This window comes from Choloepus didactylus, chromosome 3 (genome assembly GCF_015220235.1).
Source record: "Choloepus didactylus isolate mChoDid1 chromosome 3, mChoDid1.pri, whole genome shotgun sequence".
NCBI classification, from domain to species: domain Eukaryota; kingdom Metazoa; phylum Chordata; class Mammalia; order Pilosa; family Megalonychidae; genus Choloepus; species Choloepus didactylus.
In genome coordinates this window covers 1,520,870-1,546,366 of record NC_051309.1, presented here as the reverse complement: position 1 = coordinate 1,546,366, position 25,497 = coordinate 1,520,870, and the positions used below count along the sequence as shown (strand labels likewise).

At 54.1% G+C, this 25,497-nt stretch overlaps 1 protein-coding gene across 4 annotated transcripts in view; it reads right to left on the bottom strand.

The window, feature by feature from the left end:
- Positions 1-263: 263 nt before the first annotated feature.
- Positions 264-25,497, bottom strand: part of MAEA (macrophage erythroblast attacher, E3 ubiquitin ligase) — a 47,663-nt gene continuing 22,429 nt past the window's right edge. For 3 of the 4 annotated variants that reach the window (XM_037829210.1, XM_037829212.1, XM_037829213.1), the window contains 8 exons: positions 17,294-17,497; positions 15,190-15,312; positions 14,602-14,715; positions 11,852-11,928; positions 6,318-6,426; positions 2,696-2,829; positions 1,424-1,619; positions 264-1,174 (listed from right to left, as the gene is read on the bottom strand). In XM_037829210.1, the coding sequence (XP_037685138.1) occupies positions 1,079-1,174; positions 1,424-1,619; positions 2,696-2,829; positions 6,318-6,426; positions 11,852-11,928; positions 14,602-14,715; positions 15,190-15,312; positions 17,294-17,497 (1,053 nt within the window). In that variant the 3' untranslated portion in view covers positions 264-1,078. The remainder of the gene's footprint in view (positions 1,175-1,423; positions 1,620-2,695; positions 2,830-6,317; positions 6,427-11,851; positions 11,929-14,601; positions 14,716-15,189; positions 15,313-17,293; positions 17,498-25,497) is intronic. The other variant, XM_037829211.1, reaches the window with a different exon arrangement.

Below are 25,497 nucleotides of genomic sequence, written 5' to 3'. Positions count from 1 at the left end.
GGGAAAGGCAGCCTACCGGGCTCCACGTGCCGAGATGCCACGCCCAGGACACGGCTAGCCAAGGCAGGTGTGGGCCATGGCTGGGGCCCAGGATCTGTGAAAGGGGCAGCCCCCCCAGCTCCCACCCCACCCCCTGCACCAGCTGCCCTGGGATGTCCAGGGGGACACAAAGGGCTGGGACCGAAGCCCTCAGCTGAAGGAAAGCCAAGAATGAAGCGCCACCTCTGTGAGAAACGCACAGCAGCTTCCTTCTTACACAGAACTAAGAAATAGAAAACCATTTTATTAACATGTTTTACACTTACAGTTTATTAGCTAATTAACATCAACATGCAAAAATAAGCGCTGAATACAAACCTCTACAGTTCGGTTTTGTGTAAACTACAACGGTTCATCTGTTTGGAAAAGTCATCGGTAGTTATTTCGACTCAACTCTTAGTTTCTGTAATGAATAGTATTTAGACTCTAAACTTATGGAACCATCCGGCAAGGCCTCTGCAGAAACGCCGTCCAGTGGGTTTCCACGTGAATACATTCTCAAAGCAAGAAATAAGGCTGTGCGGACGACGCGATACGGAACCCTATGCACAGACTAACTCAGCAGACAGACGTGCTATGGGGCAGACGGGCTGTGGCCAGCAGTGCGTGCGTGGCACCTGCCACAAGCCGAGTCCAGCGCGGTGCCGCGCTCCCAGCCGGGCCACCGTGGGTCTGGTGAAGGACCAGCCCCTTGTCCCCAAGTCTCATGATTAGCAAAAAGGAGGAAAACTCAAGACACAATTGATTCCTAGTTTTGAAATGTTCTAAAAGTTTCCCTCAGTGTTTAAGTCAGTCTTCAGAGAAAAGTTTCCTTGGAAAGGTGAAAGCGCTGTTCAGAAGCTTCAAACGCTTGACTTAAGTTACAAAATCTTACCAATCAAAACGCTGCTTTCAAGTACAAACTTACTAAACCACATTTCCTCTCTTCCTAGGACGTTTATCATTGCTCACTGATCTTTGGTCGCAGGAAACAGTAATGCCACAGCAGGTGGTGCTGGCGGGCAGCCCGGGGCTGCCGCGGTGTGCTCGGCGACACAGCCTACATGATGTACACTTTCTCGGCCTGGGAGAAGTGGAAGACTTCTTTGGTTCTCGGGCAAACAACCTTATCATCTTGGCGGATAGAAAGCAGGGACTGAAAAATAAGACCAAGAGTACATTAAGACAGAAGATGTGGTGTAAATTAGGGCTCCTATTAAAAACTGCCCAACAGGAACCTTCCTGAAGAGACGTGTCAGGGAAAGTGTGAGGATTTCTCAACGCTGGTTCCTACCCCCTCACCATTTTCAAATAACAAGTGACGTCTGGGGCAGCAACAAGCCCCGGGGCCTCACTGGGTGCTGCCTGCCCTCACCCGCACCACGGCCACCCAGCCCGCGCTCACATTGTAGCCATAGACGTATCCATTGGGCAGCATCATGGGCGGGTTGTTCTCGTTCATCACGTCGCCTGAGATCTTGCAGACCAGGCGGGAGTTGGCACAGTGGGCCATGGGCAGGGGCTGCGCCAGCTTGTTCAGGGATCGGCTGCACACCGGGCAGTCGGGGCTCTTGGAGCTGCCGTCCTCCTTGTAGCACTGTCTGGGCAGTGGGTTAAGGAAGCTCGCAGGTGCCCTTGCAAGACAAGAGATGCTAGACAAACTCACCTACCCAGGTGCAGCAAGCCTTGGGCACTTGGGCACTGCGCAGAAAACAGACGCACAGCTATTTATAAGAATAAACACCATCTCAACAACACTGAGTAAAAATAAACAGAACAGACTCGGGGAGGACGTGCTTAGGGTCTTCAGCCAGAAAGGCCTGGAAGGATGTGGCCTGGAGGGACAACAGGGGAGGGGAGGGCAAGGCGAGAGCCCCACTTGCAGGGACCCCTCCTGCTCTGACCCACCCCCACAGCCTTGCGAGGCAGGACACACAGGAGCTGGGTGCTCCGGGGGTTCTCCTGGGGCTGCAACTGAACATCAGCATCTCTCTCCTGGAAGTGTCCATGACAGTGTGAGGGCCTCTCTGGGGCCTGAGACCCCTGAGGGGGCAGAGTGTGTCCAGGGGATGACGGCCATCACCACAGACAACAGCGATCAGCTGGGGGGCCCTGGAGGGAGCCAGAGGCCACAGGCCTAGAGAGCCGCTCCCCTGCTGCGCTCCGAGCCACACACACTCCAGAAGGATGTGCCAAACCCTGGACAGAGGGCCCCCGGGGCTCGGCTCTCACAACAGGGGAGGCTGCTGCTCCCCCTGAGAAATGACCGCCGTTTTATGGGTATCATTTCACAAGCTCATTTGAGAAGACAAGAAACTTCGCTAGGACCAAGGGCCAGACCAACTAAAATTCTTGCAGACTCATGGAAATCGGACGGGAAAACTGCTCTGAATGGTTAGCGTCACGTGGTGCACATGCCTACACCTGCCGGGAGATCTCCACGCAGAATCCCTGCCACGGCTCAGACACGAGACGGAGGCGGTCCGTCTGAACCCATGTTTCACAGCATGAAGACCTCACACGGGTCCAGGCTTCTCTTAAAATAGAAAACTCAGAACGGTGCACGGCCTCCAACTGGGTGTCCTTTCCAGAATGGAGGACGGGAGCTGTGAGTGCCAGTGCGGGCCCGGGACGGCCCAGCAGGCCCAGCAGGCTGCGAGCAGAGCAGGGAGGATACGGCGTCTTGATGGCCGAGAGGCCGGCCTGCAGCGTGAGGGTGAAGACTGAGCTGTTTCCAAGCTGGTGCAGCCGGTAGTTGTCGTAGCGGAACTGCTGGATCAGCATCCGCCACCGGGCTGGGTCCAGAAGGTCCTAGAAGAGACAGGCACAGGGGCTCGTGGTCCAGTCCAGGGCTGCTCCTGGTGCACTAGGTCGTGACCCTGAGGCTCAGCTCGGAAGGGCAGGTGGGAGCAGGGCATCGTGCGCCCACAAGAAGAAACGAAGAACCGGCCCAAGCAGGGCAAAAGCAACTGCGCGGACAGCCCCTCCCGTCCCCCGGGCTGCTGGGCCCAAGGTCAGTACAAAACACCCTCCTTGGGCCTCCACAGTCTGGAGTGTGCACTCATTCACGAATCAGCATCAACACTGTCTTCCCCGTGGCATTGCTACAAGAACTCCGGGACTGGAAGGGACGGCCAGGTAGAAAGCAAGCTGCAGGGCCTCTTCTGGGAGCATTAAGGTTTAAAGGGAAAAGTATTTCAGAGAAATAATTTGTCAAAAATGGAAAACAACTCCCCTTTAGGTTAAAAGAATTATAGACCAGAAATTTCTATTTGGTAAATACAAAAAAACCTTGGGTTTAGATTCAAAACAAAAATCAAAAACAAGCTACAAAGCACGTGCATGAGCCAGCAAGTGGGTTCAGAGACGCCCCCGACCCGGCCCCCCATGGGGCACCACGCCTGAGTGGGGGGACGGCCACTGAGGGGGCCCACTGGGCCCTCTGCGGGACAACCAGAGGAAGTCTCATTTTAGAATAAACCGTCACACGTGAGTCCAACATTAAAGACGAGTAACCGTAAAGCACACACAGGACCTAGCGAGGCCCCAAAGAACGGCGCTGAAAGGGAGGGCCCGGCATCTCCGGGCGCCCTCAGCCCTGCGGCCTCTGGCGCCAGCCCCGCTTCTGCCTGCTGCTTCCCCCGGGGAGACGGGGCTGCGCTCTGACCCGGGAGGCTCTGTCACACTCCCAGAGCATCTTAGCTCCTCTTTTCATAGCCTCCTGTTCTTGTTTCAGGGACACACCAGGGCCTCAAATTCCCTGGGATGTACTTACAACTCCAGGGTCTCCTGTGCCGAGTCCCTGCTTCCCCGTCTCTCGGCCTCTGCCCCTTGTGGCACCCTTCCTTCCCCAAGGGTCTGGGAAGGTAGCAGGAAGCCAGCCCTCACTTGGGGGTGGGGATGGGAGTGGGCGCTGGCTCCTGTGCTTGGGGTGGAGGCAGCGGCCCATGCACGGAGGGTCTGCCATGTCCGCCTCATGGCCCGGCCCCTCTGCGGCCCCTGGCTCTGCGCTCGCCTGCCGCCATGCTGCTGGCTCCCCCCATTCCCAGTTGTGACTCCCTCCCTAATGCTTTCTCAAGGAGAAGACACATGCGCCACATCCCACCTCGAAATGGACAGCTCACCTCCAAGAGCAGGCCATCCCTTCCTGCATTTCTAACAACATCTCCTCAGAGAAGAAACAAACATAAGCCCTGTGACGCGAGAGGTCACAACCTGCCCTGAAGGCATCTGCAGCCTGGCCCTGACGATGCTTTATTTAGGACACTCAGTCGGGTGCAGCTCCGGCAGCCTGGCAGGGGACCTGCAGCCGCGAGCACCCGTCAGAGGGGACTGGCCGGCCCGGGGCCTCCCTGGCACCTGCTGGTGAGCCCCAGACACAGAGCACTGGGCAGGGGCTGCAGGGGAAACGCCCCAGCATGAGGCTCAGAAAACAACTTCAGCCCAAAGAAAGGTTTGCTCCGCTGCGCTCCTGGGGAAGTCCACAAACAGCCCCAGCAGAGGAGAGCACGGGAACGGGGCTCCTGGAATACTTGGGCTGAAGAGGCCAAGGACACGAGCAGAGGCTTGAAGGCTTTGGACTTAGAAGGACTTGGCTGTGGTTCGCACTGGTCCAATGACCACATTCCTCACCGCCTGAGACCCCACAAATAAGAAATGAGTTACCAACCCACGAGGTCAAAGAGTGTGGGGGCGGCCCAGTGGGCAAGGGACTGAGGACCAGAAACATGACAAGTAACCCTGACACAGAGAAGAAAAAGAGCAAAAAAAAAAAAAAGACCCAGGAAACCATACCAGGGGACAAGAGACAGAGGGAGATGAGAGACCCCCCCAGATAGTCTCCAGGGAGACCTTGGGACCCTGCCTTCACAGGAGACGTGCAGGATGCTCGGTGGACTAAGGACCAGCTCCTAAGGGCCCCGGGGAGAGAGAGGCGAGGGGGAACAGTGAGCAGGCAGCGGAGGGGGCTCCCCGAGACCCAGGACAGGGGTCCCAGGCGGATGTTCAGGGCGAGGTGCAAAAGGCCTCACAGGGGCACAATGAAAACCTCCAGAACAGCAAGGGTAAGGCCCCGATCCTAAAGCTGCCTGAAAGAAACGGATGGGCCACACACAGAGGAACACGGGACTGTTCAGCAGCAGCAACACAACAGACACGCGAAGCTTTCAAGACACTGACGTGGGGTTCAGACTGCGCTCTGTTCCCGCCAAACCACAGCTAGTGAGGCGGGGGGACAGGCCGAGGGCAGCGGGGACTGGACGCAGGAACCCCTGCAAACGAGAGCCCCCGAAAGAGGACACTCAGGCGTGAGTGGGAAGAATGGAAGGCATGGGGCAGCAGGTGGTTCCGGGCAGGGGGACTCCAGGAACCCCGGGGAGGGGCTAACGCAGCAGGAGGAGCTGTGCCTGGGCTGGGTGCAGGTGCGCGAGGTGGAGCGGGAGGGCAGGATGCGGGCGCTGCCTGCCAAGACAAGGCTGAGGCCATGCAGGCCGCCAGGGCCTGAGCTGTGGGGAGGGGACATGCCCCAACAAGCCAGCAGGGGCGGCCTGGAGACCCCGGCATCCTCCAGGCGTGGCTCCCCTCCGGCACAGCATGCCGTCCCTCCTCTCGACCTCCCGCCACCTGCCTAACACACGCCATCCCACCCACGGACCCCAAGCGAGCCCATGCTGCGGCACCCACCCTTCCAGCGGTGCTCCCCAAGCTGTCCCTGAGCTTGGCCTGTCCCAGGAGGGCAGGGCCCCCAGGACTCAGCCTCGCCTGCCCCCCGCTACCCTCTCAGCAAAGCCCCTGCGCTGTCTCACGTGAATGGCCCTGCTGGCCCCTGCCACCACCGTGTCCTCCCATCTCCCAAGAGAAAGACCCGCTGAGGACAGGACACGAGTGGCCGCTGCTCTGCCCAGGGCCCAGCAGCTGTGGGACTGAGCACCGAGGGCCCCAGAGGCAGGGGCACCCACCTCCGCGCTGCACCTGGACCCCACACCCCCGCCATTGCCCCATCTCCACCTGCCACCCAGGCCCCAGCCCCAGGTGCCTCTGTGTCTCGGCCCCACTCAGTCAAGACCGGGCCTGACCCCAACCTCAGCCCTGTCATGTCAGTGGGGACGGTTTACGCCGATGCACAGTGCCGCGAACAGGGCAGGGGCACAGAGGTGGCTCCGGGCACTTTCCTTTCCCTTCCGCCAATGGCAGGGTGTGGGTGAGGCCACTCCAGGAGTCGGTGGGGAGGGTCCAGCACCTACGGCGGCCACTGTCACTGCCCCCAGGTGGGGGTGTGGGGGGCACGGGGGGCACGTTACCTTGTACGGGGAGATGTGCGTGTCGGACGGGAAGGCCAGCATGCCCATGACCTGGCGGACCTCGTCCAGCTGGCCCCCTTCAGCCTGACTGAAGTGCTTCCGGGCGTGTCTGGAAAACAACCACACACGTAACTGGCACCCTCGCCTGACCTGGGCTCACCACCCGCCACAGGCTCAGGACCCCTGTCCCGGTGCTGACGCAGCAGCACCATGCAGTATGGGGGGCAGAGGGTCCCCACCCCTCGGCTCTGCTGAGGCGCCAGCACACCTCAAGATGGGGTGCCCGAGACAACGGAGTACGCCCCAAGTCCCCCAAGTCTCGTTTCGACTTCAGAAGGACCCCAAACCTTACGTCCTCCATGTGCACCGCTCCTACAGGCCACCCCAGGCCCCAGGGTAGCCCCACGTGCACCACAGCAGCCCACCTCACTCTGCTGTGACCCCAACCGCCAAGGACACAGAAACCCCCAAAGTGTTGAGGACTGAGGGGCTGCGCAGCGAACATGGGCAGCCCGGCCCCTCCTGAGCTGACGCACTCCCGCAAACCAGGCACATTAGCCCCACGGGCACTGCCAGCCCTCTCCTCTGGGCAGCAACCATCCTGACCCAGAGGGTGAGAAAAGGGCAGCGAGGGCACGGTCGGAACGCTGACAATGACCCTGTCAGCCCAAGGCGACGCGGCAGAGGCCGGCCTGGGAGCCCAGAGCCCAGGAGGGGGTCTCTCAACTGGCCTGTGTGAGGGAACCAGCCTCCAGACTCACACTCATCCTGCCACGCTCCTGCCCAGGCACACACACCCCCGTGTTCCTGCACACACACGGAAGGTTCTCTCTGCCCCTGGGATCTGCGTTCAAAGACTGCAGGCAGCCGTGCCTTCTGCCTCCTCCAGACATGGACCCTCTCGTCTTTCTGGGGAGGGCTCATGCAGTCCCAGGACACACCCAGAGCCACCCAAAAGCTCTGTACTCACAAACGCTCCCTCTGAGTCTTCTGCCACTGTAACATCCCGTGTGCCCTGACACACACACTCTGTCCCTCAAAATGTGGAAAGGATGGGGTTCACTCAGGTTTGCCCCATCTCACTGGTCACCTGAGGCTCCGCCAGACCTGCTGAAAAGGGGTAACTCAGTCTCTGGCTGACTCCCAACACCCATGGGTTCATATCCTCGCACAGCCTGGTTTCTGCCACACGCCAAGATGAACCACCTTCTGCCTTTGCTACACTCAGCCTACACAGCCATGTGTCCTACTCGTGTGATCTAGGATCCTGTGGCTTTTTTCAAGAAAAAAATACTAGGGTTTGCCTGACCCCCAGAAAGAAACTGGACAGGTACTTAGAAAGGTGGCAGGGGGTGTACCCCAGATTCCATGACCCAAAGCTACATGAAGAAATACCCCAGAAACACACCAAGGACACTCACGGCCAAAGCTCCACACATGACGGGGGAACGGAGAGCCACGCCAGGTCCGTCAGCTGCGATTAAACAAGTGTCAACCACCACACCCCATTTTCATTTAAGAAAGGCCCGGAAGACCAAATGTCCAACAACTTTAGCCAGGTGAGGCAAGGCCCCCGACCAGGGGCTCAAAGGGCACTCACCGGTCGGCTGCTCTGCTCCTGAAATCACCATTACTACTTCCACAAAGTGCCAGAGGAGGGGAGAACAGCTCACCACACCCCTTCCACCTGGCTGACCAACACAGCCACTCCCACACCCAAGTGGGAGTTTCAAAACACCAAACACATGGCAGAACCTGAGAAAAGCAACGTTCAAGGGACGCTGACGTTAGACCCTGATCTTAAGTGGCAGAGCTAGATGTGAGCAGCCCGTCGGTCAAACTGCTTCCCAGGCACCCGCGGCCCTGCCTGCCCACACGGGGACCCTTGTCCCGGGTGACCCGGGCTGCCGTGTCCTGCGCTGCAGCCTTTCTGACTCAGGCCACAGTGGTCCACTTCCCTGGACACGGCAGGACACAGGCCAGGACACGCGTCTGCCCCAGAGCGCAGCCCAGGCAATTCACATGTGCACGCTGGTGCCAGGAGAGCTGGGATGAACTCGGACCTCAAGGACAGACCCTTGGGCCTCTGCCTGCTTCCCACCTGCCGCCCTGGGCAGCACCCGCCTGGGGTAGGTTCCCTGCTCCTGCCCAGCCGCCCTCTGCACTCCCCCAATAACAAGCATGCCCAGGAGCCAGGCCAGGCCTGTCCCCAGTGGAGCAGCAACCGCCTCCTAGGCCACAGAGGAAGCCCATAGGTCCCCAGGGCAGCGGCTTCACAGCTGAGCAGACAACCCAGATGGAGGGGCAGGAGGATGGCTCCGAGATCTTTCATGAGCCCTTCGTGGGAGAAGGCGCCCAAGGAGGCCCCATGGCTCCCGATCCAGGCCCCTGACAGCCTGGCCCGTGACAGCCCGGGTGCTGCTCTTGGCCCCGCCCCCTCCACCTACCTAGCCCCAGCCCTTGCCCCCCAGGCCCCACCCCCTCACCCTCCAGGTCCCGCCTGACTCAACTGGGCACTTGGCCCTTGGCCCATCTGGAAAGCACACACCCTGGGGGTCCAGGAGGATGCAGGGCAGGGCTGGGAGAGTGAGGGGACAGCTGAGCCAGCCTCATGCCCATGTCAGAGCCGCAGGCCAAGCCCCTCCATCCGGGGCCTGCTTCAAGACGGCCAAGCAAGCAAAGGGACAGGCAGCCTCTGGGAAAGGCTTCTGTGTCCCCCGACACACAAGGGGGGGACATGCTGCAGCCACCCAGCAGAAGGTGGGAATGCAGGATCCGCCAGCACCGGCCGCCCCACCCACCCCGGCAGGTCCCCAAGGGGCTGCCTCTCTGTCCTGCCCCGTGCCGAGCATGGGGCCTTCTCCCGAGGAGAAAAAGGACGAAGCAGTCGAAAGCAGCCAGCCCCGAGATGCAGACGCAGGTTCCCGAGGGAGGACAAGAGACGGGAGGCCAGGAAGAGGGGCTCGTCCAGCTCCCGGACACCTGGGCTAACCGGCACCAGTCATGTTAGGCATGAATGTTTTACAAGTACAAAATTTTTAATAAGGTTGACTGTAAATGTCAGGAAACAGACTGAAATGATGGTAGCACATTATGGTGAATGTTAAACTTAACTGCTGATTGCACTTCTCGGTATATACCCAGAAGATCTGAAAGCAGTGATGCAAACAGATATCTGCACACCAATGCTCACAGCGGCATTATTCACAATTGCCAAAAGATGGAAACAACCCAAATGTCCTTCAACAGAGAAGTGGATAATCAAATCTGGTATATACACACAATGGAATACTACGTGGCAGTAAGAAGGAACAATGTCGTGAAACATATGACAACATGGATGAAACCTGAAGACACAATGCTGAGCGAAATAAGCCAGGCACAAGAAGAGAAACATTATATGCTACCGCTAATGTGAACATTGCTGGGGGAGAATCCATGGGGTGTTGGGCTTCCCCACCTCGATGGTTGCTGATGTGCTCACAGACACTGGAGACTGACGGTTTGATGGGCTGAGCCCTCTACTGTAGGTTTTACCCTTGGGAAGACGGTTGCTGCAAAGAAGCTAGGCCTCCCTATGGTTGTGCCTAAGAGCCTCCTCCCGAATGCCTCTTTGTTGCTCAGATGTGGCCCTCTCTCTCTGGCTAAGCCAACTTGAAAGGTGAAATCACTGCCCTCCCCCCTACGTGGGATCAGACACCCATGGGAGTGAATCTCCCTGGCAACGTGGACTATGACTCCCAGGGAGGAATCTAGACCCGGCATTGTGGGACGGAGAACATCTTCTTGACCAGAAGGGGGATGTGAAAGGAAATGAAATAAGCTTCAGTGGCAGAGAGACTCCAGAAGGAGCCGAGAGGTCACTCTGGTGGGCACTCTTACGAACAATATAGACAACCCTTTTTAGGTTCTAATGAGTCGGAATAGCTAACAGTAAATACCTGAAACTATCAAACTACAATCCAGAACCCGTGAATCTTGAAGACAACTGTATAACAATGTAGCTTACGAGGGATGACAATGTGACTGGGAAAGCCATGTGGATCACACTCCTTTTTGCCCAGTGTATGGATGGATGAAAAAAAAAAAAAGGCACCCAGTGTTCTTTTTTACTTTAATTGTTCTTTTTCACTTAAAATTTTATTCTTATTACTTTTGTGTGTATGGTAATGAAAATGTTCAAAAATTAATTTTGGTGATGGACACACAACTATATGATGGTACTGTGAACTGACTGTATGCTTTGTGTGACTGCATGTTATGTGAATGTATCTCAATAAAATTGAATTATTAAAAAAAATTAACTGCTGGATTATGTGTGTGATTGTGGTTGAAAGGGGAAGGTTAGGGTCATGTACATCATTAGAAGGAAAGCAAAGCTAGAGAACAAGAGATGGGACTGTGTAGCCCAGCGAACCCTAGAGTGGACGATGACTGGGTTTAACAGCACAAATACAGGAGAGTTCCTCCATAAACAAGAACAAATGCCTGTCACTATTATAAAGTGGTAACAACAGGGCCGTGTGCAGGACAAAGGGAACCTGATACAATCTACTGACCATGGTCAACAGTAACACTGAGAATCAGAGGGCACAAGGGAGACGGGAGTCTTCCTTTAGAGCAGGGAGAAGGTTCTCAAATCGCACGTGGTGATGAAGGCACAGCCCTGTGATTACACCGGAGTCACTATCTGCAAACTTTGGATGGACCGTATGGTGTGTGAATAAACCTCTTAGAAACATTTTTTTATAAGGACAAAATCCTCAAACCTTTGTCAAAGCATCAGTGGAGATTCCACTTAAACAATGCCAGCTCTTCAGCAGACCCCCCCTGGTGCCACGTGGCAGCTTTTTGCCCTCTCTGTTTTATTGGAACTTGAGGGCTGGGAACCAGACATCCCAGAGACAGAGAGGACAAGGCCCCGGAGCCCCAACTTCTGCCTGCGGCCCAGCCCACCCCCCACAGACCTCCCCAGAGCCTCTGCTCTGACATGGGGGTCCAACACCCTGTTCTTCCACCTAAACCGCCAGCCACCCTGCGCCTTCCAAAGCCCCACGCTCGGAGCCCAGAGCAGCTCCGTGTGTGCAAGGAGGGCCCAGCAAACTCCAGCGGGGCCCAGAACCCACCACCGTGCGCGGAAAGCCCCGGCGTGGGGAGCGCTGCCGGCATCTCGCCAATGACCACGACAGGAACTCCCGCACACCAACACTCCCCACGGACCGGCCAGAGGCAGACATACTCCTGGGCAACATGGGGATCCTGCCTTTCCCAAGTGGAACAGGACAGGAACCCCAGGGAAGAGCAGGTGTTTGTCCAGGTGGCTTCCCCTGAGCAGGTGAAAGTCACGCTTTTCCCAGCCCCGGTTCACACAGCCCTGCCCCCAGGCGGCCCCCCAGGCGTCGGATGCCAGTGGCCACACCCAGAGGTGAGAGACCTCGCCCCGTTACTGCTGCCCCACCAGAAGCCCTAGACAGGGACAGGACGGGCCTGCGGTGAGTGGGGCCCGCAGCCGTGCCCAGCACCCGGCCTCCTACCTCACAGCGTCCAACCTCTTGTTCTGCCGGACGAGCTCGATGAACTCCTGGATCCTCAGGCTGAACTCCAGGCAGCTCTGAGGGGAAAGACAAGACAAGGCCTCAGGGAGCACGTCCGTGCTGCGCCCCCCGCAACGCCAAACGCCCTCACGCTCGAGAGACCACGGCACCGGTGTGGCCTGCGTGGACAAGGCTGGGAGCTGGGGCACTCCGACCAAAGGAGCACCGGGAAGGTAGGCACGGCAGTGACAGAAACGACTTCCAGCCTTAAGTGCAGTAAATGCTTTCCACCTGGGGCAGCTATTCCAGGAAACCACTGGGCTGGGCCTCTCTGACTGCTGCCCGGGGTGTGTGGCCAGCCATGAGCTGACCCAAGGCAGGTGGGTACAAAGGGACCCCAGAGTGAGTCCCACGGGGCCGGGCAGGCAGGAGCTACAGGCACAGGCCCTGAGCCAACGGGACAAGGACACCCCGTGAAACGGAGGCCGCAGCCCGGAGGGTGGAAGGGCTCCAGGGAAGCCAGAGAGGCCTGTGCAGGGAGCTGTCACCATCCACAAAACGCAGAGTCCACCTCCCTACGTAAAGTAAGTGGGGGAAGAAAAGCTACAGGCACCTGCACGAGGGCCACCGCAGAAGCCTTCCTCTCTAGAGCCCCATGCCTGCCAGCCCTCCAACCCTGGCCTCCTGGGCCGAGCCTCGCTGTTCTGGGGAACACAGACCAGCCCCTGCACCCGAGACACTGAAGTGGAGGGAGGACACGGGCCACAACGAGATAGGGGTGGCAGGCAGCGGCCACTCAGGACACCAACAATGCAAAGAAGGAAGAAGGGATGCGGGACTCAAGCAGGGCAGCGGCAGGGGGGTCTGGGCAAAGCAGCAGCCGGGGCAAAGGCCCCGGGGAGGGTGGGGGCAGCGAGTGGGAGGCAGGGGCCATGAGCAGAGCGGGGGGCAGGTCCCACGACAGGCCGCCCGGGGAGGGTGGGGGGTTCGCAGCGGAGCCTCCAGAAAGGAGCCGGGGTGGCTGTCTGCAGGATATGTCTCTGGAGAGTATCTCCTGCTAAGGGCCCTGCACGCGACTGATGGGAGCTGGGAAAGTGACCTGCTGGGGGTGTGCTTCTTACGTAGACCCAAACGTAACTGAAATCCTAACCATCAGTCAAACTGGGCTAAAACTCATACAGCAGGCAGTGGGACAGGACAAGCAGACAAAACTAAATTAATCTAAGATGAAAAACAGGGTTCTCTTACAAAAGCACGAATTTAAACCGTGAACTGCCCACCAGGAGATGGACCGTGTGGCGTGGCAGATGTTCCCCTCGGCTCACCACGGGCTGCTTCTGGACAGCAGCCCCAGCCGGGCCCCAGGCGAGCACCCTGGCCCACCAGGGCAGACTGGGCCCACGGACACAGCAGCAGCTGGCGGTGGCGGTGTGAGGATGGGTGCTGGGCGGAACGGCGCCCGGAGCCAGCCAGGCCTCACGGGAACCGTGTCCCTCCTGGGGTCTGACTGTGTACCACGCGGCAGGCACCCGGGATAAGCTGGGAACGCGCGGGGGCGAGGCCGATCCCCTCATCTCCCTGACACCCCTGGCCACCGCGCAGGGTGTCTGAACAGAGCAGAGGCTCAGGGAGACCGCGTGCATCTGAGTGCCCGTGGGTTCAGGGAAGGTGGGCACTACATGCCCCCAGCCCCTTTGCCCCCAGAGCCTCCCCAGGGATGAGAGAGCCAGGGCTGTGCCCGTTCCAAGCAAGGGCACCAGGGGCCCCAAGAGCAGGAAGGAGCCACCCTGTGACCTCCCAGAGCCTCGGTTGGGGTCAAGTACAGGCTAAGGCTTCAGCAGCACCTGTCGTGCTTCCCCGCGGCAGCTGCTCTAGGGGCCTCCAACGGTGCACTGGGGGTCAATGTGGGTGTGCAGCAACATCTCGGCACGGGGGCCACGCGGCCATCGCCCCAGCAGGCAGCCCCCAACTCCAGTCCCTTTGGTTTTCCCACCAAAACCACCACGTGAATTTCAGCTTCTGGGTCCTTAAGCGTCTCACAACCTGAGTCAAATCAGTGGATTCTAACTCACGGACCCCATTATTTTAAAAACAACTGTGTGAAAGTGGTCTCAACGTTCTATCTTCCACCCAGATTCTCACCTTTGCTCTGAAAGGACTTTAGAGAAGTGTGTTGGAAGGGCACCAGCACAGCGATCCCCAACCCGGGGGGCCCCTGCGGGCCCAGGGCCGCTCCTCCAGGTTCCGCTCTGGCCTGCCATGTGTACATGAGTGTGCACGTCAGAGCATGTGCAAGCGAGAGCACATGCTTGAGCGTGCACACACCCAGTGCGTGCACAGACTGGACAGTGTCGCCCCTGCTTTGCACGTGTGACCCTGCCCGGCAGGGTCTTGTGTGCTTGGCTGTCTTCTTGCATGTGCCACACGATCCTGACGTCTTTAAACATCAGAGGCTGTGCTGATGTGCGGACCATGTCCTCAGCTGCGCTGTCTCTCTCTCAACAGGCCCTGCCTGCCCGCAGACCCGGCTGGGGCGCCCCCGCCAAGCAGCACAGTGAGTCCCCCGGCAGCCCTGGGTCTCCAGAGCAGGGTCGCGTGGATGGCCGGGGCCTGCAGAAATGCCCTGCTGGACGGGCAAGGCCACCTTCCCTCCGGCTGGCACTGAGAGCTTGGCGGGCCCCCCTGCGGGTGAGAGTGCTGCCCAGCTCTCGGGGGTACTGGGGAGGAGAGCGGGGCCGAGGGTTACATACCAATTCGGGCCTTCCTTTTAGGGGCTCCATACCAAGATCCTCACTCTCTCTGGGGGAGCCACTGGCCGCTCTGCTCTTTCGTCCCGCCTTCGCCTCGTGCTCGCCTTGGCGGCCCTGAGTGGCAGAGAGCACCACCCTCGCTGGTGACTACGCGCACCCCGACACGCTCGGACAGGGCGGGGCAAGGAGCGCTCGGTTTAGAAAACAGAAAACAAACAGTTTTTCTAACAGATGCTGGGGGGGGAGGGTCAGTTAACCGAAGTTAAAACATTTCTTCAAGCCCTACAGCGACGTCTCTGAAGGCAGGCTGATAATCTATGGTTTCTGCCTATTGTTCAAGCCGCCCGTGGGCCCTGAAGTGAGTGTCCAACACAGCGGCGGTGGGCCCAGGCCTCGGCACCCTGCTCAACGCGCCGGCCCCGATGTGGCTTCCCGCCCATCAGGAGTGGGCTGCGGAGGGGCCACAGCCTGGGACCCCCGCCCAACTCAGGCTTCACCCGACGCCACCACCCAAAGCACCCACAGCCCGGCCAACCCGGCCGCCCGACGGAAGGCGAGGGCGAGGGCTGCTGCCACGCAGCCGCGCACCTTCATCTTGCGGAGCCGGGACTTGTTGTCGTGGCACCAGGCGAGGCAGGTGGCCGTCTCGCGCCGCTCCAGGGACTCTTCCACCTCCTTGGCCGTCAGGAACATCTCAATGTTCACCAGATCCTGCGGGAAAGAGGTGAGCCTGGTCAGAGTGCTCCCCGCCCTGAGACCCACCATCCCACGGCCCCCCAAGCCTCCTTGCACTGCCTACCCCTGCTGGCCTGGCAGAGGAAAGCAGCTTCACGACAAACCCCCAAACACCACGTCACGCTGCTCTGGCATAAACACTGATATTCTTTATTGCAAACCGTCCCAGGATCTGAATCTGAATGAACTCCCCCGTGGGTCGACCATCTGCAAAGCCCGAGGGAACAAAAACATACGTCTGTACGTGTGAGAAGACATATGCCATGGGGCAAACTCTCAGCCTGGCTGGACAGTGCCTTCCCAATGTGGGGAGTCCTGCCGGGTAGCCCCCATGGCGTCTGTGCCAGCAGATGGCTGCTCCCCACGTTTCCTTCCCAGCGTGGGGGGAGGTGTGGCCAATGTGACCACCACGGGGGCTTCCCCATGTGGAAGGAGTCCTGATAGAGCATGCCTGTCACCAATGCACCCCAGTTTACCAGGCAGCAGCGAGACGAGTGTGCAAGGACGCCTTTCACAGAGGGGCTGCAGGCGCACACCCCCGCCCACCAGGCCGGCCTGCTCCACACTCGTGCTAAGGCTCCTTTGGGCTCTGTGGGGCCCCAAGCACGGCAGCTCCTGAGGGAAAACACCGTTCACCAGGTAACTTCGGAAGGCCTTCGGATGCACCTGTGTGCGTGGGCCTAACTCATTCACTGAGGGCTTCCCGAGAGCCCCAGCCTGGTTCTGCTGTAGCAGCAGAAACACAGAAGAGACAGAAGCAGATAAGAGTCTGCCCAGCAGGCTGACATCCTCCCAGAAAGCGGCCACTAGTAAACCAGTGAAAAGCACATGCAGCCCAGTGTGCAGGACAGAGCAGCCAAGAGAAGGGACGGGAAGAAAGGCCCGAGGGACGGGACGGGCGGACATGGCCAGATGTTCAAGTACCAAGAGGCTCGGGCAGCAAAATCTGCTCAAGTCACATGAAGCCAGGCTTCTCCGCTTCTCTGCCACATGATGACACGTGAGCTGCAGGTGGCCAGGCACCCCCCGCTGGGCGAGTGTGCGCACACGGAGCGGACAAAGCCTGCCCCGCCTTTCACAACGGGACCCCGGAACCTCTGCAGTGAGCTTTTCTGGACTGTGCTCCACACGATACACTGAGCTGATACTCGGAAAACTAGACGAGGCAGGGGGAGGCCACCCCGACAGGAGCCCCACGAGACACAGCACTGCCCCCCAATCCACACAGGCACAAAGGAAACCCAGTGGCCACCTGCCCCCGAAGCCCACTCCATGGGAGGCTGCTCTGGGGACAAGAGGCAGGGGGAGCAGAGGGGGGGAAGGGGCACAGGAGGGGGAAGGAAGGGCAGTGAGCTCCCAGGGCAGGGGGCAGAGGTCACAGTGAGCTGCCTAGGGCCATGTGGAGTGAATGTGGACAGCTTCGGGGACAGCTGGCAGGAGGCACGAGGCGCAGCCCAGGGCAGGAAGCACACCGCAAGGCTGGGGACCCCCAGGAGCCACAGCCTGACCGTGAGACGGGCACAGGAGCCACGGAGCCCCAAAGGCCTGGGAGGGGTGTGACCTGGAGCTCCACCCACGCCAGGCCCGCCTCTGACAAGCCGCGTGAAATGCACTTGAGGCAGACTATTTCCCTCCCTCTCCCTTGGCACCACTGGAGACGGAACGACGACGGAAACAGAAGGACCCACGGGACGCCCCTTTCCTCATTCCCTCATCAGAACCTGCTCATACTACTTGCAAACGGGAAGCACCTGGAGTCATCCCGATGGCTTCTGACACTGGAACAGGAAGACAGGCCGGCAGACAGGCACAGGCCAGGTCTGCCCCACGCCCGGGGTGGACGGGGACGTCGGAGCGCGGGGGCCACAGCACATCAGGGCTTGGGAATGGGTCCATCTGGCCTGTTTCCGGGTGCCCCCTAATCCCCCAGGCCCCCACCCCCGCCGGTGGGGCCCACCTCAATGCCACTCTGCCGTGCCAGCTTCACGGCCGTGTTGTAGTAGCCGCAGCGCAGCAGGTGCTCCACCATCATGCGGTCCATGCGCTTCCGCTTCCACAGGCTGGCGGCCGCCGGCTGGTCGCTGCTGTGCTCCTTGAGGTGCTCGATCCTGCGCTTGCACAGCTTGGCACTCTCATCCTCAGCCTGGATGGACTCCACAGCCTGGGCACAGAGAGGGACACCCCGCCCAGTGTCTGGTGTTCTGTCCCCAAGGCTTGTCCGGAAGCCAGGACAAACACCAGGGAGGCAGACAGACGCCCCAGGGCACACAAAACGGCCTGGCCCATTTAGGAAGCCAGCTCCAGTCCCCCGTGGCCATCTCTGCTCCTGGAAGGGGAGGAGCGCCCCACCTTCCCGGTGTGCCACGATGGGCTGGTGAAAGCGGCCGGCGTGGGGCAGCAGCCCCGCGAGCTCAGGTGGCTGCACAGCCAGCAGGACTCGGGAGGCATCAGCCGCCAGGCCGGCTGGAAGGATGCCCGGGGAGGGGAAGGGCCGAGGCACCAAGGCCCTCGGGAGCACTTGCAGCCCCCTCCCCACAGGGCAGGCAGTTCTGGGACGGCAAACCTGGCTAAAACACAGGACCTGCACTAAAGGGGGAGGACAGCGAGCAGCTGAGGAACCCAGGAGGAAGGACTTGCCCGGCGTCACAGCCTGCTTTACTGGCTGTCAGCCCCACGGTCACCCCAACTCCTCCCGAGCGACCCAGCCGCACAGCCCCCGCACCCCGTCAACATCAGACAGGCGTCCTGGCAGGGTCTAGCGCCTCACCCCACGGGGACATCTGCTGAGTCCAGGGGCTGTAGGTGGGGCAGCCCTGGGAAGGGGCAGCTATCTCCAGGAGGCTCTCTGGGCCCTCTGCCAGGCACCCCCATTCACTTGCTCCTCAGGCCTTTCTCTTTCATGGGAAGATGACGCCATAAGCAACCCCAGGGCAATCCTGGGCCTCACAGGGAACCCCCATTGAGAGTCCCCCAGACATGCTCTTCTCCAAGGCTGTTATGACTATTTGGGGCCCCTTGCAATTCCAAATGATTTGAGGATCAGCTTTTTCATGTCTGCAAAAAAGGCTTCTGGAATTTTGGTAGGAGTTGCAGTGAATTTGTAGACTGCTTTAGGCAGTATTGGCATGTTAACAATATTTAGTCATCCAATCCGTGAAGAGGAATGTCTTCCCATTTACTTACGTTTTTGATTCCTTTTAACAATGTTTTGTAGCTGTCAGTGAACAAGTCCTTTATGTACCTGACTAAATCTATTCTTAGGCATTTTATTCTTCTAGATGCTGTCGTAAGTGGAATTTTCTTTAATTTCCTTTTCAGATGTTCATTCCTGGTGTATAAAACACATTTACCTTGAACCTGCAACTTCACTGAATTTCTCTCTCAGTTCTAATTGCTTTCTTATGGGTCCTTTGAGATTTTTTATATACAGGACAATGACATGTATAAATAGAGTTTTACTGCTCTCTTTAATATGTGGATGCCTTTAATTTCTTTTCCTTGCCTGACTACTCTGGTTAGAACTTCTTGCACAATGTCGAGTCACAGCAGGTTTGGAGCTGTCACGTGCCACAGAAAAGCCATGTGCTCCACTCTCGTGGGGGCAGGCCTACTATGGGTGGGACCTTTCGATTAGATTGTTTCCATGGAGATGTGACCCACCCAACTCAAGGTAGATCTTGATCCTTTGCTGAAGTCCTTTAAGAGTGCTCACAGAGGAAGAGAGCTCACAGAAGCTGAAAGACAGAAGCCGAGAGACATTTCGGACACAGCCATCGAAGCCAGAACCAGGAGAGAAGCTAAGAAAGAAAACACCCCAAGAGAACCAAGAAGGACCCCCAGGAACTGAGAGAGCCATTTTGAGACCAGAATCCAGGAGAAGGGCCAGGAGACGTCGCCACGTGCCTTCCCATGTGACAGAGGAACCCCAGATTCCAGCAGACTTTCTTCAGAGAAGGTATCTCCCTATTGATGCCTTAATTTGGACATTTTCATGGCCTTAGAACTGCAAAATCTGTGAACTTATAAACCCTCATTGTAAAAGCCAATCCATTTCTGGTATTCTGCATTCCAGCAGCTATAGCAAACTGAAACAAGTGATGACAACGGGCATCTCTGTATTGTTCCTGATCTTAGGGAGAAAACTTGCAGGTTTTCACCACTGACTATGATACTTATTGTAGCTTTTTCATACATGCCCTTTACTACACTGAGGACGTTCCCTTCTATGCCCAGTTTCCTGAGTGTTTTCATCATGAATGGATGCCACGTTTTGTCAAATGTCTGTTCTGCATCAACTGAGACAATCCTGTTAATGTGGTGTATTACAATGACGGATTTTCTTATGTTGAATCAGCTTTGCATTCCCGGGACAGATCCTTTTAATATACTGTTGGATTTGGCTTTCTAGTATTTTGTTGAGTATTTTTGCAACTATATCCATAAGGAATATTGGTTTGTAATTTTCTCTTCTTGCACTGTCTTTATCTAGCTTTGGTGTCAGGATGATACTAGCCTCATAGGAGCTGGGAAGTATTCCCTCCTCTTGTTGTTTGGAAGAGCTTGAGAAGGACTGGTGTTAATTCTTCCTTGAAGGTTTGATAGAATTCGACACTGACACCATCTGGTCCTGGACTTTTCTTTGTTGGGAGGTTTCTGATTACTGATTCAATCTCTGTACTTGTTACGGGTCTGTAGGGATCTTCTATTTCTTCTTGTGTCACATTAGATAATTAGAATGTTTCTATAGGAATTTGTCCATTTCATATGGGTTTTCTAACTTGTTGGCATACAATTGTTCATAGTACTCTCCTATGATCCTTTTAATTTCTGCAAGGGTAGCAGTAACGCCCTCACCTTCATCCCTTACTTTAGTTATTTGCATCCCCTCTCTTTTTTTCCTTTGTTAGTCTGGCTAAAATCTTGCTGGTTTTATTATCTTTTCTGATAACCAACCTCTGGTTTCATTGATTCTATTTTTAATTCTCTATTTCATTTATCTCCCCTGCACTCTTTACTATTTCCTTTCTTCTGCTAATTCTGGATTCAGTTTGCTCTTTTTCTAGTTCTATTACATGTGAAGTTAGATTATTGATTTGTGATCTTTTCTTCTTTTCCAGTGTAGGCATTTAGAGCTTTCTATTTCCCTCTGAGCACTGCTTCGCTGCATCCCAGGTGTCCTGCTATGTTGTGTTTCTGTTTTCATTCTTCTCTACGCTTATTTTTTAAGCCTTAACAGAGCCTCCAACACAACCTGGCCAGAAATAGTAATAGAGGCCCCTCTGCCATTCTCAGATTTTGCATCTCCAACCATGAATGAGACTGCAGTACAGATTTCTCAGAACTCCCTTGTGGCAGTTGGTCACAAGGTTAAGCCAGCTTCATAAAAATGAACTAACACCACAAAATGCTAAAGAGAAAAGGAAAGACCAAGAAACTTTCATGGATAAGAAGAGTCTAAAACAGACAGGACAACTAAATGCAACATGGGATCTTGGAAGAGAAAAAGGACAGTGGTGGGCAAACTAGGGAAATCAAAAAATCAAATAAAGCCTGCAAGTTTAGTTAAAGAAAATGTTAATTTCTTGTTTTGATGAACGTCTAATGGTTATGTAAGGTGTTAACATTAGGAAGCTGGAAACGAGATCTGCAGGAACCTTCTGGTATCTCTGCAAAAAAAATTATTCCAAAATAAAGCTACTAAAAAAAAAAAAAATGAACCAATGACTATTTTCTTGTTTTCTAGTCTCTGTATGAGTTTGTATAATACTGACATTATTTTGTCCTGATTTTTGTAGAACCTACTGCTGAAACCATCTGATCTAGAGTTTTCTTTGGGAAATGTTTTCATGACTTACTTTAATGTTTTAGAACTGATCAGGTCTTCCCTTTCTTTTGGAAGTTATATTTTCTTGGACATCTGGCATACTTTATTTCAATTTTCAACTATATTAGTATAATTTTGTTCATGAGGTCCTCTAGTCTTCTCAAGGTGCCTGTGGGGTCTATGGTGGCACACACATACCACCACCACCCCCATTTTCATTCCTGATAATGGTTCATTGTGCCCCCTCTTAGTTTCTTGATTAGTCTTGCCAGAATTTTATCAATTTTTCCAAAAAACAAATTTGTCTCTGTAGTTCCTCCCTATTTCAGGTTTGTTTTCTATCTTACACATTCTTGCTTTTACTTTCATGTCCTTTTCTTGTACTTTCTTTGGTTTAATTTGCACTCTCTTAAAATAGGTAGCATATTATCCAGATAAAAGCTGTTTTTCATTTTCACAGTTATTTAGAAGTGCATTCATTTCTCAATTAAAAAATCCCCATGTTTGAGAGTTGTGCTTGTTTGAGTCTGTTATGTACCCCATAAAAAACTATGTTTTTTTAAACCACTCTTGAAAGGGCACACCAATTATGGGTGGGATCTTTTGATTAGGTTGTTTCCATGGAGATGTTACCCACCAAATCCTGTATGGACCTTTTGATTAGATTATTTCCATGGAGATGTGACTCTGCCCGTTCAAGGTGGGTTTTAATTAGTTTACTGGAGTCCTTAAGAGAGCTCACGGAGAGACAGAGAGCTCAGAGCTGAAACAGAACCAGTGCTTGGAGACGCCAACAGAAAGACATTTGGAGTTGCTAAGCTAAGAGACGAAGCCCCGAGTTGCCCTGGAGAAGCTAAGTGAGAACCCAGAGACGCTTAGAGAAGCTAAGAGAGACATTTTGGGGAGAAGCTAAGACATGTAATCCAGGGTTTGCCCCCGGGAGAAGCTAAGACAGAAGCTAAGACAGAAGCCCAAAGACATTTTGGAGAAAGCCAAGGAAACCAGAAGCTAAACCCAGGAGAGGCCCGGCAGACTACGGCGATGTGCCTTCCCATGTGACAGAGGAGCCCCAGTTGCCATTGGCCTTTCTTCAGAGAAGGTATCATCCTGCTGATGCCTTAACTGGGACATTTTCATGGCCTTCAACTGTAAATTTGTGAACTAATAAAGCTCTACTGTAAAACCCAATCCATTTCTGGTATTTTGCATTCTGGCAGCTTTAGCAAACTGAAACAGGAGTCATTCTTTTGTTACTGATTTCTAGCTTAAGTGCATCAAATGGGATTTCAATCCCCTGAAAGATTTTGAGATTTGATTTATAGATCAGCTCATGGTCTACTTTTACTAATATTGCATACGTGCTTGAAAAAAAAATGTGTTCTTCCGTTATTGAGAACAGTGTTCCATGTATGTCCATTAGGGAAGTTTGTGTTTATTAAACAGTCTCTATCTGTGATTTAATTTCATGCATCAACCTGGCTAGGTTAACATGTCCAGTTGTTTGATCAAGCAAGTGCTGCCTGATTGTTACTGTGAGGGTATTTCATAGATGGATTTAATTCACTATTTAATTGATTGCATCTACAATCAACAAAAGAGACTGCCCTGAGCAATGAGGGGAGTCTCTACATCCAACAAGCTAGAGACCTTAAAGCGAGAACCAATGATTTCAGCAGCCAGAATTAATTATTCCTATTTCTACTTCGCCCAGCCCACTTCTGGAGAATGCAACCTCACCTTCGAGTTTCCAACCTGTGGCCTGCCTTTTGGAATTCAGATGTGCCAATTCCCATGGTGGCATGAGCCAATTCCTACACTAAATCTTAGTAGTTACATACATATCATGTCAATTTGGTTTCTCTGGAGACCTCTAATTTAATAGTTTATGGACCTGTCTGCTTGTTCTATTAATGAGTGGTATGTTAAAATCTACCACTTCATGGATTTGTATCTTCTTTTAAGCTTTGATTTTTTGCTTTATATACACTGAAGCTGTTACCAGATGCATATAATTTTGTTTGCCACAGCACCCTGGCTAATTAAACCTTTTATCATTATAAAGTGACCTTCTGTATCCATCAATATGCTCTTTGCCTTAAAATCTATTTTGTTCAAAATTAATAAAACTAGATGGAAGTGTTCTATTTCTGCCCTGCCCAATGCAGAAGCCACTAGCCACATGTGGCTATGAAGCACTTGAAGTGTGGCTTCTGCAACTGAGGAATGAATTTTAAATTTTAATAGCCACATATGACTAATGGCTATGTACTGGAAAGCCAGGTCTAGAATTCTGCGTGGCTGTTATTTTCTTTTGGCACAGTCCATTATTTTCTGGCTTCCAACTGCTGTGAAGATGTTGGCTGCAAGGTTATTTGTTGTTACACTGGAAGAGGTCTTTTTCCTCTATGTGCTTTTAAGTTTTTCTCTGTCTTTGTTTTCTTCAGTTTCACCATGTGAAAACCCTATGTGGGTTTGTTTCTGTTTAGCCTGTTTGGGATTCTTTAGTATTCCTGAATATCTAAACTGGTGACTTTCATAAGACCTGAAAACAAGTCCTGATCCCCTCATGTACCTTGTCTGCCCCCACCCCTCTTTCTGGATGTCGGATTAAACACGTCAGACATTTCTGCTCTCTGTGTCTTACCTTCTTACATATTTTCACCTTTTTATCTCTCTGTCCTGAATTCTAGATAATTTCTTCAGGCCTATCTTCCAGTTCACTAATTCTCCCTTCAGCTTTGTCTACTGTTACATATAAACCATGTATTATTATAAGCAAACATTCACCTCTTCATTTCAGTTACTATATTTTACATTTCTTTAAGTTTAATTTAGTTCAACTCTGCAAATCACTCTCTATACTTACTTTTTAAATTATTCTTTAACTACAGCAATACATGGATCCTGATAATTCCCATACCTAAAGTCTGTGCGGTGCTCTTTCAGTAGTTTTTGCTGTTTCCCAAATAAGGTGTCTACGTACCTGTTATCTTTGCGCTGGTTCTTGTATTTGAAAACTTAATTCTAAGAATACTGTGACGCTCAGACTGAGGCATCCTCCTCACAAAAGGACCCGCATCTACTCTGCCTGGCTCTGCCAGCCAGCACCGTTTATGTGAAGTGAAAGCTAAAGTCTCCGGACGGCTCAGGTGTTCTGAACCTGGGCTTCAGTTCTTCATGAGTGCGCGTGCACTCGGGGCGCCCCTCACCCTGAGGCATACAAAGTCCTGGCGCACTGTCGGAAAGACCTCCTGTTAGGTCACTTCCCACCAGCCCTGGGTCGTCTGCTCCTCAGAGGAGCTCGCACGTGTACTGCTTGGCCAAGGCAAAAGCAGCTTCCTTGCCTTTTCGCTCCTCTGACCACCCCCCACTCTTCAACTATGGATGGATGATTCCTTTGTTTCATGAACACTTCAGTGCTTTCAGTAAGAGGTTTTGGAATCTCTTAAGCAGTTTTTGGGTTGTTTTCAGTGAGAAGATTAGTCCAAATACCCTAGTCTACCATTCCCAGAAATAAGAAATCCCATATGCTGTTTAGACATGAAGTTCAAAAGACAACAAATCAACATGCCATACATCTTGGCTTCCCAGCAGCCAGGGTCAGGGTACTGCTGGAGCCAAGACAAGAGTGTCCAGTCAGAAGAAAATGGGCTGGGAGGCTGGTCTGCTCAGCCTCGAGAGCCTGGGTGGGAGAGGCCCTTCTCTCCTACTGTTAAACTTGCCAAAGTCCCTGTACACAGTACAAAAGTAGTTGTCCTGAGAACATCTTCTTGACCAAAAGGGGGATGTGAAAGGAAATGAAATAAGCTTCAGTGGCAGAGAGATTCCAAAAGGAGCCGAGAGGTCACTCTGGTGGGCACTCTTACGCACACTGTAGATAACCCTTTTTAGGTTCTAAAGAATTGGGGTAGCTGGTGGTGAATACCTGAAACTATCAAACTACAACCCAGAACCCATGAATCTCGAAGACAGTTGTATAAAAATGTAGCTTATGAGGGGTGACAATGGGATTGGGAAAGCCATAAGGACCACACTCCACTTTGTCTAGTTTATGGATGGATGAGTAGAAAAATAGGGGAAGGAAACAAACAGACAAAGGTACCCAGTGCTCTTTTTTACTTCAATTGCTCTTTTTCACTTTAATTATTATTCTTGTTATTTTTGTGTGTGTGCTAATGAAGGTGTCAGGGATTGATTTAGGTGATGAATGTACAACTATGTAATGGTACTGTGAACAATCAAATGTACGATTTGTTTTGTATGACTGCATGGTGTGTGAATATATCTCAATAAAATGAAGATTAAAAAAATAATAATAAAAAAATAAAAAATAAAAA